We start from the raw sequence: 14,842 nt of genomic DNA on the forward strand, positions 1-14,842 counted from the left end.
GCATCTGACGCATACCGATGGTCAGCACCACTGCCACATGCAGTATTGTAGCGCAGTATTGAGGCCATAGTGCCACGACACAGCGAGGCACAGCTCCCGTTGGATGACTGACGTTGCTTTCGTTGTTCTGCATTTGTTGCAGTCGGAAACCTGCAGCGGTTTTCTGGTTCTGGATGTCCAGTTGTTCAATGTGCAACTTGTCCTGCAAATATCAGTGAGAACCAACACCTGATTGTTTCATCAGTGTTCCTGTTCTTGTGACCCCCCCCCCCCCCCTGGAGACCCTTCCTTGTCTGGAAGGAGATTTGCACACAATTCCTTCCCCTCGCGTATCACCTGCGAGCCAGTGACTGGGGCCCCTAGATCTGGCGGCATTGCCGGAATCTGGGCTAACGACAGCCATGCCGGCGGCCCTGTGTGACTCACAACCTCCGCTCGCCGGGGCGGCGGAGGCGGGCGGCGCACCGCTCCTTGAGTCACAGACCGGTCCCGGCCAGCCGGTCCGGCTCCGGCCGCCGACGCTGGGGCGGTGGCGGGTCTGGGGCGGACACAGACGCTGGACGGCGGCGGGTCTGGGGCGGGCAGGGGTGGTGAGGGCGGCGGCGGATCTGGGGCGGACACAGACGCTGGGGGAGAGGAGAGGGGGCAGCGGGTCTGGGGTGGACACAGACGCTGGGGGAGGGGGGAGGGGGCAGCGGGTCTGGGGCGGACACAGACGCTGGGGGAGGGGGAGGGGGCAGCGGGTCTGGGGCGGACACAGACGCTGGGGCGGCAGCGGGTCCGGGACGGACGCTTGGGCGGCAGCGGGTCTGGTGCGGGCAGGGGTGCTTGGGTGCAGTAGCGGTTCTGGTGCGGCAGATTGAACGCCCCCTGTGCTGCCCCGGACTTGTGTGAGGTGTCTTTCAGGCATCGTAAAGACTTCTAACGAAATGCCATATTCCACCCACTCTTTCAAGTTTGTCCACTTACATGCTCCATAGCTCGCGCGCACGGGTCCCCTTTTTCTCTCTCCCACGCATCGCCTTTTGGCAGACAGGAGGTGAAAGCTGCGCGCGTGTTATTTGCGGGCTCTCTTTCCATCCCTATCTCTATCTCAATACACTGCGGGATGTACACCAAGGTGAAACGTGACAAGTAAACTGCGGTAGCATCGTCACAACGTGACGACCGGTTTTACTGTCGGTATGCTTAGGGCTGCACGTGATGGCAAAACTCGACAAGCGTTTTTGGTGGCTGGATCAATTATCCACATTCATGAACAAAAATAGATCTGCGCTACCTTGTGCTCATTTCGAAATGAGATTGCGTGCTTTGATCGAAATCTGATGGCAGGGAATATGGCTGTAGCAAAACGCTCGCCCAAGCTGAGCTTGCATAGATATGTAGATATATGCATATATCTAGATATTATATTGATATATGTATAAATAAATAAATAATATATATATTATATATATATATATATATATATATATATATATATATATGTGTGTGTGTGTGTGTGTATGTATATGTACATATGCACATTTATATATACATATATTTATATAGATACACATATAAAAACCCATTGTCATTTATTTCGTATTGTCCCAGTACCTCCCAGATGATGCATCTCGTGGTCACCGTGCGGTTCACCAGCTCCCGCGTGCCTCTGGGTGGGGGTTTCCATTGTAGCGGGATATCAGCGGCTAGTTTAAGGACCAGATCCTGGCATGCACCATGTCTGATGTCTACCCACTGGACAGAGCGATCAGTGGCGCTTGTCCCCATTGTCCGTAGTCGCCAATATGCTACCCTGATCAGGCAGCTCCTAATTGGAAGAGCGCCGTGTGGGAGTGGCGGCCTTGTTCGTTGTTGAGACGTGTCCAAGGTCTGGGTCGGATGATTAGTCATTGTTCTGCTGTGGCTCGTTGTAAGCGATCGCAGTTTTCTCGTTTTGCCATAGCGCCAGTCTCCGGTTTGTCGCAATTTCACCGCACTGTTCACCACTGTTCACCACCACTTCACCTGTTCACCACTGTTCACAAACCACACCCGGCACACCACATTTGTCAACGACTCACTTCTTCACCGTTGCGCTCCGACTGCTGCGTCATGCATCTGACCGCCACACGACCGTGACGTCATCACCGCGTCACTACCTCCGTAACGGCCCCCCTCTGTCTCCCGCAGCGGCCCCACGCGGCATGTGATCGGGGAGAACTCCCACATTGCCGCCATGGACAGTGTGCTCATGCCTCCGCCGGCCGGCCTTGCCCTGCTGCCGCGCGAGCGCACCTACACCCAGACGCGCATGCAGGGGTACGGCGGCGCCACCACCCGCGCCGCCTTCGGTCCGCCGGCCGCCCGGGCCAGCTGCAGCGAGCGACTCTACCCGACACCGCGGCCAGCCGACGCGCCGCAGCGGGCCGGCCCACGCGGCCCGCGGCCGGTGCCGGCCGCTGCGGGCGCCGGCGCGCCGCTGTACCGCAGCAACTCGTCACTGGAGCTGGAGCCGGCGGCCGGCGGCGGCGCGCTGCGCCGCGAGTTCGGCTCGCACGGTTCCATCGACGCCATCGCCAGCGGTGACGCGGCGTTCGCCGTGCTGACCGAGTTCCGCAGCCTGGACCCGGAGGTGGCGGCGGCGCGCGCGGCCGCCGACGCGGCCGACGCGGCCGACGCGAGCCCGCGACTGCGCTCGCGCCTGCAGCGGCTCTGGGACCGCGACCGGCGCAGCAGCCGCAAGGCGGCCGAGCCATCGCTCTTCCGCAAGTTGCGCGGCGGCGGCACGCGTGACGGCCGCGCCGAGCCAGAGACAAGCCGCTCGTCCGACGCGCTGGACGCCGAGGCGCGCGTGGAGGAGCGGCGCCGCCGGCGCGCGCTCGTCCACTACGACTGCCAGAGCATGCTGGTGAGCCTGGCGGCTGCGGCGCGCCGCCACAGTCAGCTGGCGTGCCGGAAGAACACGGCGACGGGCGCCAGCGCCGCGTCCATGCCGGCGTCGACCAGAGGCGAGCGGCGGCGGCCGGATGAGCCTGCCGACGCAGCCGAGCCGCCGCCGGACGAGGACGAGGACCGCGGCGACGACAGAAGCAACGACCTCGTCTGCAGGTACGGTGGCGGTACCGGCGCTGCGGGCGGTGGAGGTGTGGCACGACTGGACGCACGTCTTTTGACTGCAGTTGATGTGGAAGACTTCCACATCAGCTTCCACATATGCGCTTTCAGAGCTTTAACAGGGCAAACCTGAAGGACGCGATACGGCGCGCAGAACCGCTACTCTACGCGCTGCATTGGAACATAAGGACAAGTACTGCCCGCAGCGGCAGGATCAAAGACAGAACATTCGCGTGCTCAGACGCGCCCGCCTGGCCTCAGTTCACCGTCTTTCGTTCCCGTTCCAGCTGCCCGTTCTTCCGTAACGAGCTGGGCGGGGAGCGGGACCGAGCACTGCAGGTGACGCCGGGCAGCGGGCGGCGGCGTCGGGCGGCGCGGCCGGACACGCTGCTGCACCGGCCGCCGGCCTCCTGCGGTCTCTCGGTGCTGGAGCAGCCCGTGGGCATGACGCACTGGCCGGCGCACCGGTGCCCCTTCAGCCGACCCGGCACGGCCATCGAGCACTCCAACGTCGGCAGCTTCTACTACAAGGACTTCTTCCACGGACGAGGTGAGGAGCCTGAGGCTGGTGCGGCCGTGTGCGTTCCGGGAAGACCTCTGACTGAGCGCCGCCCGGGTGCCCTGTCTGACCAAAAAACGAGATATAGGTGCAGCAATGCGATAATATATACCTACACACCGCTTGACTAAACTATTTTCACCTTTTGTATAACATCGAAACAAATAAGCCCTCAAATGTTAAACTACCAGCTCTGACCACGTTTTACTAAGGATGTCGTAAGATCTGATCGTGGTACCGAAATTGACTGACTTATCTGCCCGTCCCCGTCCCCCCCCCCCCCCCCACCCAAGTAACGAACGACTGAAGTTGTGTAACTCTCGACTTTTGCCTTTGGCTGGAACGCTATGTACTAGCGAATGAAAGACACTACAATTAAAGCGCCGCTGCTGCATTCTCACCTTCATAGGGGCCTTGCTATGGACAAAACCTTGCATGATTTTGCAGCGTGAAGGGAGCTTTTCGGGCGGAACGAACGATGTCGAGTGAATCAGGGGCGCATGACACAGCTTTCTACGTATTCAACACATGCAGAGCTATTCAGTAGGTCAAGTCCTGTGATGTAACATCGCCCTGGTGGAGGGCGATAGCCACCTTCATTGGCGCCTGTCACTGACAGTGTGTAGGCCTGCCTTCGAAGCCATTGGAGGCAATGTTGCCATCGGAGAAAAAGCGCAGAAGTGGTCATTTTCCCTTCATAGGCGTGCCGTGAGCCTGCAAGACTCTTTTTCGAGACTATAGTTGCTTGCTCACGCTGAGAAAATGCTGTTGAAAAACGGGAGGCCGCTCTCTTAGAATGCGTCGTATTTTTGCTACAGATGAATTCTGTTGATAATGCTATGGAAAAGCTATGCAAACCATTGTATACTATCATTCATCAAGCTTCAGGCTATCGTGTTTCATCTTGCATAACGCATGCTCAGGTTTAGTTGAGGCTCCTGCCATTCATCTTCTTTGTTCCCAGCTTATCGTCTGGGATCTCGACTGATGGTTTTAACGTGCTTCCTAAGTAGCGGTTTTAAACGCTCACGAAAGGCCACGACAACACGACATCCAAGATACAGATTATCAGGATGATTACGAGCTGACCTGAGAAGGAAAATGGGACAATACCCTGCTTAATTGCATAGGGCTCATGACTTTTAATCTACCGAACAATTGTCCCGAAACACCACCGCAGTTTTAGGCTGCAAACGATGTGAAAGCGATACACACTATCCTGAATATACTAGTCAAAGCTGACGGTCGTTACAAAGCCATGTCGCCGCTGGCCGGCTTGAAACGGACAGCCGGTTAAAGTGAGGTCGACCGCTGATGTTGGCAAGGTAAACTTATACGGCGTCCCCACTGATGCAAACTGTTTACCGTGCTATACACATTAACCTGGATATCCCAATCAACGCCGCAGTTGTTGTAAACCATGTTATTACAGGTACTTCATAATCGACAGACATGTTCAAGTAACATTGAATGCAAGTTAGGAGCATGCTGCGTCATTGCCGACACAAAACATATTCATGAACTTCTGCGGGACCATTGGGACATGGGGGCCAGCGCAGTGGCAGCCATCGCTACCCGAAATTCTAATTATTTCCAACTAAGATGGCAGGCCAACGTTACTTTTTCACAGGGTGGCAGGCAATGTGTTGACATGCTTCTACACCGTCTGGCAAATTCGTGTCCCCTTGTCCCTCTCAACACGCATGTTGGATGAGACTGGCACGTGCTGGATTGAGCTGTCTAGACAGACCAGCTTGCAAAAGGCTACGTGGTTCAATTAGAGGGCGTTACAATGTCATACGACGTGTTTAAGGGGGGACACGGGGGGAATGACACAATTGGCTATCATTGGCTGCCCCTCGGCCCAGCACTAGCACCAGAGATCCTCGCTGACATCTTGTGCCACACGCTCCTCCCTCTTCCAGGGCAGAGTCGCACGCGCTGCTGCATGCCACAGAGCTGGTCCTTTTGGACGCAGTGAGTCGCTGCTTAACGTGAGCGGCCCTCATCGGGGATTGGCAGTGTCTCTCGTTGTCAGGCGGGGAGGCTTCGCCAGAACTTGGGCGACGGTGACGCCGCAGGCCACGGGCTCGGGTGTTGGCCTTTCTCGTCGTCGAGAGCTACACATTTCAAACGTGACAGTGCCTGTCGGTCACCCACACACGGAGCGCTACGGTGTACAGCCTGCCAAAGCTCTTGTGAGTTCTTGGACGCCATCAGGGGCTGACTTATTGTGAGACAGCCCGAGAATCGGGGTTGACGAACGAGTCATGCCTCGCTTTTTCTACCGGCTGTGGATCGCTTGATCGATGGAGCAACTCTCATGATCAAATCATACGTCGGTCGGAACCTGACGGCGCGGAGGTCAGATTTCGCGCGATGTGTTTTAGTTCAGCATCGGGCTCATTACCTCTTCGATGGCAGATGTTTCTATAGCCATGAGTAGTGGAACACTTTCCACCTCGCGGGCAGCGAGCACCGCCAAAGGAGCCCTGGTCGGCCAGACATTCTCGACATGCGCGACGTGCACGTTCAAACCTGCACCGCTAAAAGCCCAATTCTTTGCGGGGCTGCATGGCTGCATTCCGGACATCGCCGACCAGTTCATCCGGACCCCGACGCCCGGCGGCCCCGGGCGCCAAACCGTCTTACGCGGCGGCGGCTCTTTGATCCGGCTGGTCCTTCATTAATCCTCGACATGCCACGCCCTTTATTCCGGTCGGACAATGTGCCGCGCCTCGCGGCGCAGCTGGTCCCAGCGGCCTGGTGTCCCCTCCCTCCCACTGGGTGTCACATGCCCGGCCTATCCAGCGCGGCTCACGCACAATTCGTCACGCACGCGGACCCGCCGGATGTGACGTGCGGGAGCCGTGACTCATCCGAGGCGGGTAAACAGGCCGACCATCCTGACCCCTGGCGGCGGCGGCTGGTCTACGCAGCACTGGGTACTTGGTGCTGCCGGCCGACAGGTACCAAGCGTCAGCATCTGAGGCGAAGTGATGCCCTAGTTCAGCCCAGTTTGCCAACTGGGCTGAGCTTCCAGACTCCCCTGCCGTCTTGGTCACGTGTCGACCGTTCGTGCCGGCGGAAGGGCTGGTGTCCTGCTCCCCCCAGCTCCCCCCAGCGAGAGGAAGCCTCTGGAGACTCTTCCCCCCCGAGACGGCGTGGGTCCACCTTAGGCAGAAGGCGTCATTGGTGTTTGCAGCATAAGACGCCCGATGGGCTTTTTAAAATGAAACTGGTCACGATCCATCAAGCTGGAAACCCAAAACTAAAGAGGTCACACGAATGCAAAAAGGTTAAAACGAGACTGAGTACGCCTGGTGCTAGATACATCCCGATGTGGTTGTTGAGCCTGGTGATCCGGAATTTGCCGAACTCTTCGTACATGGTTCTCGAGCTAAAGATTCGTGATAAAGATAAAGAACGTGCTGTACAGGACAGCGGGCTGATACACGCGTACCTGCAAAATCAGGCCGAATGCATCTATTCTCACCCTCAGAGCGTGATTGAAGTACTTTTTGTCCGCCTAATTGGCTTCCCATTGCGACAGGGCCCTGCCGAGCTATATCATCGTTGCAAAACAGGTCATAAACGGCAGCGGTTTTAAGAGGCGATAGCGGTCTCCCATTGCTCCAGAAACCGCCCTGAATGCGCCGCCGTGCCGCGGTCCCCATGTTTAACGCGGCCCCGAGCCAGCGGCGGTGCTGCTGCACTCTTCACCATTCATTAGAGACACAGGTCATTAGCTGCACACAACGCCGGAGTAGTGCCCGCGCGTCTCCGTGGCTGACCCCTGTGAACCCCGCGGCGTCTGCGTGACCCCTGGGCGTCGCTCACCCCGGCCTCGCTCGTCTCGTCGTGGGTGGCGCGCGCGCGGCGCATGAAGAGGTCAGGCAGGGCACGTGCCAGTTTCTCGGGCGGCCTGCTGGTAGCCAGGCCACAACAGCGAGCGTGGCAAGTGGTGATGGCTCGTCGGCAGCCTGTCGGCACCCGGCCCAGCGAGAGCTGGCTGTGTGACACATTGCCACCGCCGCTGCCGTTCTTTGCCGTCCGCTGGCCACTCGGCGCTGACTGGTTGTTGGCTCGCGTTGTAATCGCACCTTGCGAACGGGAGGTGGTGACAACGTCTGGCGCTGGTGCTGGTGCTGAAGGCACGCCTCCTGCGGAGGTTGCAGCACGGTGAGAACGTCAGCCCCCGACGTGCAGCCCTGTTGATGAATGGGCCCGCACTAGGCGGGGAGTGATGAGTGGACCCTTGTCAAGAGGACCCGGATAGGCCATCACTTACTTGCGCTGCCGCCGTTGCCCTGCGATGTCGCTGTGGGACAGCAGGGTTTATTTGTGCTATCAGTGCCGATGTTTTTCTAGTAATGTCAGTAGGGGCTGCGGGCTGTGACGATTGGAAGGCCGCTTCAGCGGAAACGAACATGCATGATGTCATGTGAGAGATTGAGCCCACCAAAGAGGCTTTCTGAATCTGCACGAGAAGACGGTTCTGAAGCCATGGAGTGGTTTTTCAGTCCCCAAAAATTACAAACGCCGGAAACATCATCTCTGGCCATATCACCGCCGCTGCGATAGTGAAAAACTTCCAGGGGGCTGTGGCCTGCGAATGGGCCGGCGCTGATGTCAAAATTTCACAGAACTTTTGCGGACTATCTAAACAAACGAAGCAAGATAGTTTTGATCGCCTTTTTGCACCAAACTAAATACAAAATATTTCGGCAAGTAGGTCCAGTGCCTTTAATGGTACAAACAATGCGCCTATGTTTTCCTAGTCACTGCTGATGAGTCCTGACGTTGCTCTTAACTGTTGTGCGCGTCACCGCACGCACCCCGTTCTTCTTGAGGTAGATTTGATGTGGTCAGCGCACGGGGCGCTCGATGATGAGCTGCTGACGTCAGCGCCCGGTCCATTGGGGATGGTCTACGCGATCGTAAACACGTTGTGAATCTCAACAACTCTGTGTCCCCTATAGCCCGCCGTCGATGACCCGCTGCGTCCAAACACTCGCCTGGATTCCGCGCCTGGATGTCGGATCCCACCCAGTCCTTCGGTGACTGGACCCCGGATTCCACCTTGTCCCGCTGTGACCGGATCCGACATCCTGCGCGCCGTTCCTGAGGTGCGGACACACATCTGTCCCCGTGGTATCGTGTGTCCGCAGAGCACGAGAACTGGGTGGGGACGGACGAGAGCTTGGGGCCGGATCTGACCCGTGCTATCGTGTGTCCGCAGAGCACGAGAACTGGGTGGGGACGGACGAGAGCTTGGGGCCGGATCTGACCTGTGGTATCGTGTGTCCGCAGAGCACGAGAACTGGGTGGGGACGGACGAGAGCTTGGGGCCGGATCTGACCCGTGGTATCGTGTGTCCACAGAGCACGAGAACTGGGTGGGGACGGACGAGAGCTTGGGGCCGGGTCTGACCCGTGGTATCGTGTGTCCGCAGAGCACGAGAACTGGGTGGGGACGGACGAGAGCTTGGGGCCGGATCTGACCCGTGGTATCGTGTGTCCACAGAGCACGAGAACTGGGTGGGGACGGACGAGAGCTTGGGGCCGGATCTGACCCGTGGTATCGTGTGTCCACAGAGCACGAGAACTGGGTGGGGACGGACGAGAGCTTGGGGCCGGTGGCCGTCAGTGTTCGTCGGGACCGCCTGGAGGCTGGCCCGGGCGGCGACGGGCCCGACCGGCAGCAGTCCGCGCACCCCTGCTACCGCATCATCATCCGCTCCAGCGAGGTGAGGCACAGGGGCGTCACCGGGCTATTGCAGCGAGGTGTAAGGCGTCGCCAGGTCCGGCAGGTGAGATACACGCTCTTCGACGGTGAGATGTAGTGTCGTTCAGTCAGTGGGGTGAAATAAGTGATCATCAGGCCCAGCGAAATGGCACGCGAGTTGCCATCCGATCAAGTGAGGGAATGCGTGTGGTTTTGCATCACCCGAAGGCATAGCCAATCAAAAGACGCCTCCTCGTCGTCATCATTACCATATCCAGGAAGGTGAGATTGGCGATGTGTCTGAATCCAGGATGCATCACCAATTATAGCCTAGCGGAATGAGACGCGGCATCATGACCAGGTCCACTGAGTTAGCTGAGTATCATGTCTGGTGGTGACCATCGTCAGACAATTACCGAGTCTGTGGGGCCACATGGGGCATCATCGTGAGGCCACGCGCTCCGTATCTCCCTGATGACGGCACACATGTACGTCATCAGTGCCGCGAATGCCACAAACTTATTTAATGATCCGTGGGCGGTGTGGCCTGTTGGCTGCTTCCCTGATTGTGCAATGTAAACATTGACGCGAGGAGAGGTACTCTGTTGTGTCTCGTGCGCGGCTGGCTTGATATCACGCCTCGCTGCCTTCCCGGTACACTGGTGGCACTGATGGCGCTGACTAAGTTGCTTATTTTTCTTCGCCGCTGCTGCCTGTGCTTAAATCTGGTGACAGTCAACGTTGACGACACACATGACTTATCTCTGCGCAAGTTATGTTGGTGAGATTGAAACTGGGGACCTTTCTTCTACGCGGCCGCCCTCCCACCGCCGCCGTAGCAGTTTGTTACACATTCGTGAAGGTCAAACAGCGGAAATGAGTTGTCCTGGAACAATAGGGCGAAAACAACAGCCCCCTGTATCGTCGCTACATCTCCAGCGGTGATGTTTTCCTTCGCCTCTGACAATGGGCGGGAACTGACCGATTCGACCGCCGGAGCTGGAGGCCAGCAAATGCTGCTGCTGCAGTGTCTGGCCGCCGTCCTCGGCTGCTGTCTGCTGAAGATGGGATTCGCAGACGGGCACGGTCCTCTGCCACGGTGTTCGGCAGGACCCGCCGGCGTGTGGGTCTTCTGTGGCAGTGCAGCGGGCCGGCGGGGTTGACGCTGTGCACCTTCCAGCGGGTGTGAACGCCACACTCGGTCGTCTCATACAGTGGGCGGCACTCTGATGCCCGCATCACTTCACGTGACGGATTCCGGTCGGTGTCCCTGACGGCACTCTGATGCCCGCATCACTTCACGTGACGGATATTCCGGTCGGTGTCCCTGACCTCGCCTTTGTTTCCAGGCCGGCCGCCTCCAGAGTGGCGTGTGAAGACCGGCGTTTGTCGGTGACGCAACGGGGCGGCGGGCCGACCCTGAGCCTGCCCCGGTCATGTCGTAGATATCCCCTGCTCTACACCTGTATCGATAGGGGGCCGACCTTGAGCCTGCCCCGGTCATGTCGTAGATATCCCCTGCTCTACACCTGTATCGATAGGGGGCCGACCCTGAGCCTGCCCCGGTCATGTCGTAGATATCCCCTGCTCTACACCTGTATCGATAGGGGGCCGACCCTGAGCCTGCCCCGGTCATGTCGTAGATATCCCCTGCTCTACACCTGTATCGATATCGACAGTAGGCGGCAGGGGTCCGGGCCGCCCCGGCCTCTGGCTGGATGGCCTGATGATACTGCGGGGGCTGTGGCGGATGGACAGATCTGTGATGGCGGCCCTTCCGCCTTCGGCATCGGTGGCAACCAGACGTGTATTCCGTCGCCTGAGAGTGCGCTCTTGGGCATCTGGTCGTGGCCTGTCACGTACCATTCATCTCAAGCCCAGTCACCTCGTCCTGACTGCATCAGCTGCATGTTGGACCGTCCCAGACCCTTAAATGGCTCTTTACAGATTGCGATCAGAGTGAGTTGCGTGTTGCGTTCACCCTCGTAGATAGAAACAAATACCTCGCTCTTTTCTGGCCGTCCTTGGACCAGTTTAGTTGGTAACAATGGGCGTTCTGGACGTTGTGTATTAGCAACAATGGGCCTTGTGAACTTTTAGCATCTCCAGACTGATAGTGCTGCGCCCATAATAAGGGATTACCCCCAATCTAGGTGAGAGCTTTAATGTGAAGCGTGTGGGTGGAAAATAATGTAGTTCTGACTGTATCGGACTTCAATCCGGCCCGCGCTAGACAACTCCTGCGATTAGCATGCTGCAGGCTACTAAAGTCCATTCTTGTCTTGTCCATTCAAAATGCGCCTTGAGTTTCTCTACAGGATGCGGCTGCATTAACATTGGCTTTCGACGCGAAGAGCCTCATGGTGGAGACGTCCGTGAAAAATTGCGCCTGTGTGTAAAAGATGGCCTTGAATCCTCACAATCCCACACCCAAAACCCTTTTCGCCATGCGGGACACAGGAAAGGGATTGGGTGGACAGCTCGGAGCTGACAGCTGGGCTCCTCCGGCCCCAGTGTGAAGCGACGTCCCGCACGTCACTCATGAACATTTGCTTGGCCCTGCGCTGGCGTTAACAACAGCTGCTAATTGGCGGGGCTCTAAACAGTCATCGCTTTATGACCCGCGTGACGCCAGGCGGCGCGATTGCGAGGCGACGCCGTTTCCGTGCCTGCAGCGAACGCTGCTCACTCCAGCTGGCCGGGCGCGTTTGGCGGCGCCGCTGCCAGCTCCGCCGGCCGGTCTGCCAGCGCCGCTGCCAGCTCCGCCGGCCGGTCTGCCGGCGCCGCCTCCAGCTCCGCCGGCCGGCCTCCCAGCTCCGCCGGCCGGCCTCCCAGGCTCCGCCGGCCGGTCTGCCAGCGCCGCTGCCAGCTCCGCCGGCCGGTCTGCCCGGCGCCGCTGCCAGCTCCGCCGGCCGGTCTGCCGGCGCCGCTGCCAGCTCCGCCGGCCGGCCTCCCAGCCCCGCCGGCCGGTCTGCCGGCGCCGCTGCCAGCTCCGCCGGCCGGTCTGCCGGCGCCGCTGCCAGCTCCGCCGGCCGGCCTCCCGGCTCCGCCGACCGGTTCTGCCAGCGCCGCTGCCAGTTCCGCCGGCCGGCCCCTCCCAGCTCCGCCGGCCGGTCTGCCGGCGCCGCTGCCAGCTCCGCCGGCCGGTCTGCCAGCGCCGCTGCCAGTTCCGCCGGCCGGCCTCCCAGCTCCGCCGGCCGGTCTGCCAGCGCCGCTGCCAGCTCCGCCGGCCGGTCTGTCGGCGCCGCTCCCAGCTCCGCCGGCCGAACTTTCGGCCGGGCGGCGGACCGGCGCACACCTGGCGCTGGTCCTGCTACCGTTCGCATGCCTCGCGCCTGCTGCCGCCACCGGAGGTGCCGCCGTCCAGCTGGTGTCGGTCGTCCGTCGGTCGCACAGTGTTGTGCCGTGTGATGGTCGCGCGCCGTCGTCGTCTCCTCTCGACTCGGGACATTCGGACCCGGCCGACCAGGCCCGGTACTCCTCCTCCGCACCGCCGACGCTCACGTCCCGCCCTCCTTCACACCGCGAAGAGCGGCGCACGGGCCGGCTAACGGCAGAGGTGGATGGCGGCTGACTCCTACTCCGACCCGATCGCGACTCCGACTCGGACATGAGCGGTGGAAGACAATGGGTGGCGCACTAGAGATCGGGTGTCATTCGACGCTAGGCGCAGGGCGATCGCGACCTCCACGATCTGCCGCCGGCTGCCGCCACAATGACCCATTATGAGACGACGGCGTGCTTGATAATGGTCCATTGTGCCCGTGCGGTGCCGACCGTCAGGGCTGGCCGCGTTCCCAGCCGGCCAGGGGTCAGCCGGGCGGCGCCCAGCCCCAGCACCGGCCTTCTGTGGCAGGCTGACCGAGCCGCGCCAGTCGACGCTTCCGCTCCGTGTCTCTGGCACCTTCCCGCTCCCACACCTATAGCGCCTCCCCTCCCCCTCTCTCTCTCCCGACCTGTGTTGCTTATATCCTTCCTTTTCGCTTTCCTCCCGTCCTCCCTTTTTTCGTTTTGTCCGTCATTTTCTCTCTCATTTACTCTTATCGTATCCTCATTCCCGTTCTCGCTCTTGTTTCTTGTTGTTGTGCGTTTGGCGCTCTTTCTTATTCCTACCTCTCCCCACCCCTCTAATCCATTTACCCTCTCCTTCACCTATCTACACCTTGTCATTTCTATGAAGCCGCGTCTTGGTCTCAGTTTCGGTCGGTTTCCACAGCTGGGCATAGGCCATATTTTCGCGATAATGCTTTGCGTTAAACCCGCCACATCTTTTGTTTATCACCTTCACCTCTATGGCCGTTTGCATTAACATCTCATGTCCCCCGTTCTTCCATAATTTGCCGACCACTAATGCTTCAAAGTTTGAAAAGACCATTTCGTGTCATTCCCTCTTCGTCCTGTCATGCGCCTTCCACCGTCATCACGTACTGTGATCACGAGGTGACCTCCACGTGTCCCGTGCACGTTCTTAGCACGGCCTGATCCGCTCCCCTCCGCCGCGTGCCTCCGAGCCCCGCTCTCCTCCACCGAGTGCCTCCGAGCCCCGCTCCTCTCCGCTGCGTGCCTCCGAGCCCCGCTTTCCTCCGCTGCGTGCCTCCGAACCCCGCTCCCCTCCAGCCGCGTGCCTCCGAGCCCCGCTCCCCTCCGCCGCTTGCCTCCGAACCCCGCTCCCCCCTCCGTCGCGTATCCCCGAGCCCCGCTTCCCTTCGCAACGTGCCTCCGACCCCCGTCCCCCCCTCCGCCGAGCGTCCGCCGTCACCCAGCTCCGGGTGGCCATATCCCGGCTCGCTGCACAGTGCCGGTACGCGCTGCACAGTTCAGTTCATTGGCCCGCCTGGCCGGCCGGCGAGGGGAGCCGACCATCGCCGCTTTGTCCTGGCGGCGCTCCGGCGGCCGCCCAGCGGCAGCGATTACCGGCGCCACGAGATGGCCCGGCGTGAGCGTCGACAAAGGCGCGCTCGCGCTCTCACACCGGTACCGCTGTCTTCCGCCACGCCGCTCGGACCTCGCCGCTCGTGACAGCACCGCACACGCGGCCGGGCACTGGAGCCGGCCGGGGAACGGTCGCGTGGCGCGCCGGGCCGAACGGCGCCGGCCGCCGCTCAGGCCGCCCGCGGGCTGTGAAATCGACACCGGTCACTCTGCAGGCGGACCGAGACGGCCGTCGCCAACGGCCGGCGTCGGAGGGCCCGGCGCGTGGCTCAGCTGGGGGGGGGGGGGGGGGGAAGGGGCTGAGGATTAAGGGTCTGGAGGCGGTGGCCTTGAGCGCTGTGGCATGACTTGTAAGTTCCGCGCGCTCGTTTTGCCACTCGCCAGACCGAGACATTTGTAAGCACTGAAGTCGATTGAAAACCGATGCAGTCTTAACGCGCGTTGTTCAGGTTCTGTGTAATCCCGGCTCCTTACGCGCGTAGGCCGTGGGAGATCTGTTGTGCTTCCTGAGAAACTATCCAAGCA

The 14,842-nt window shown here is 60.0% G+C and overlaps 1 protein-coding gene across 1 annotated transcript in view; it reads left to right on the top strand.

Annotated features, from left to right (window-relative positions):
- Positions 1-2,846: 2,846 nt before the first annotated feature.
- Positions 2,847-14,842, top strand: part of LOC119094120 (signal-induced proliferation-associated 1-like protein 1) — a 41,168-nt gene continuing 29,172 nt past the window's right edge. Inside the window, exons 1-3 of the mRNA XM_037217196.1 lie at positions 2,847-3,093; positions 3,387-3,649; positions 9,256-9,407. Coding sequence (XP_037073091.1) covers positions 2,888-3,093; positions 3,387-3,649; positions 9,256-9,407 — 621 coding nt within the window. The 5' untranslated portion in view covers positions 2,847-2,887. The remainder of the gene's footprint in view (positions 3,094-3,386; positions 3,650-9,255; positions 9,408-14,842) is intronic.

This window comes from Pollicipes pollicipes, unplaced genomic scaffold (genome assembly GCF_011947565.3).
Source record: "Pollicipes pollicipes isolate AB1234 unplaced genomic scaffold, Ppol_2.1 Scaffold_4002;HRSCAF=4701_pilon_pilon_pilon, whole genome shotgun sequence".
Lineage (NCBI taxonomy): Eukaryota > Metazoa > Arthropoda > Thecostraca > Pollicipedomorpha > Pollicipedidae > Pollicipes > Pollicipes pollicipes.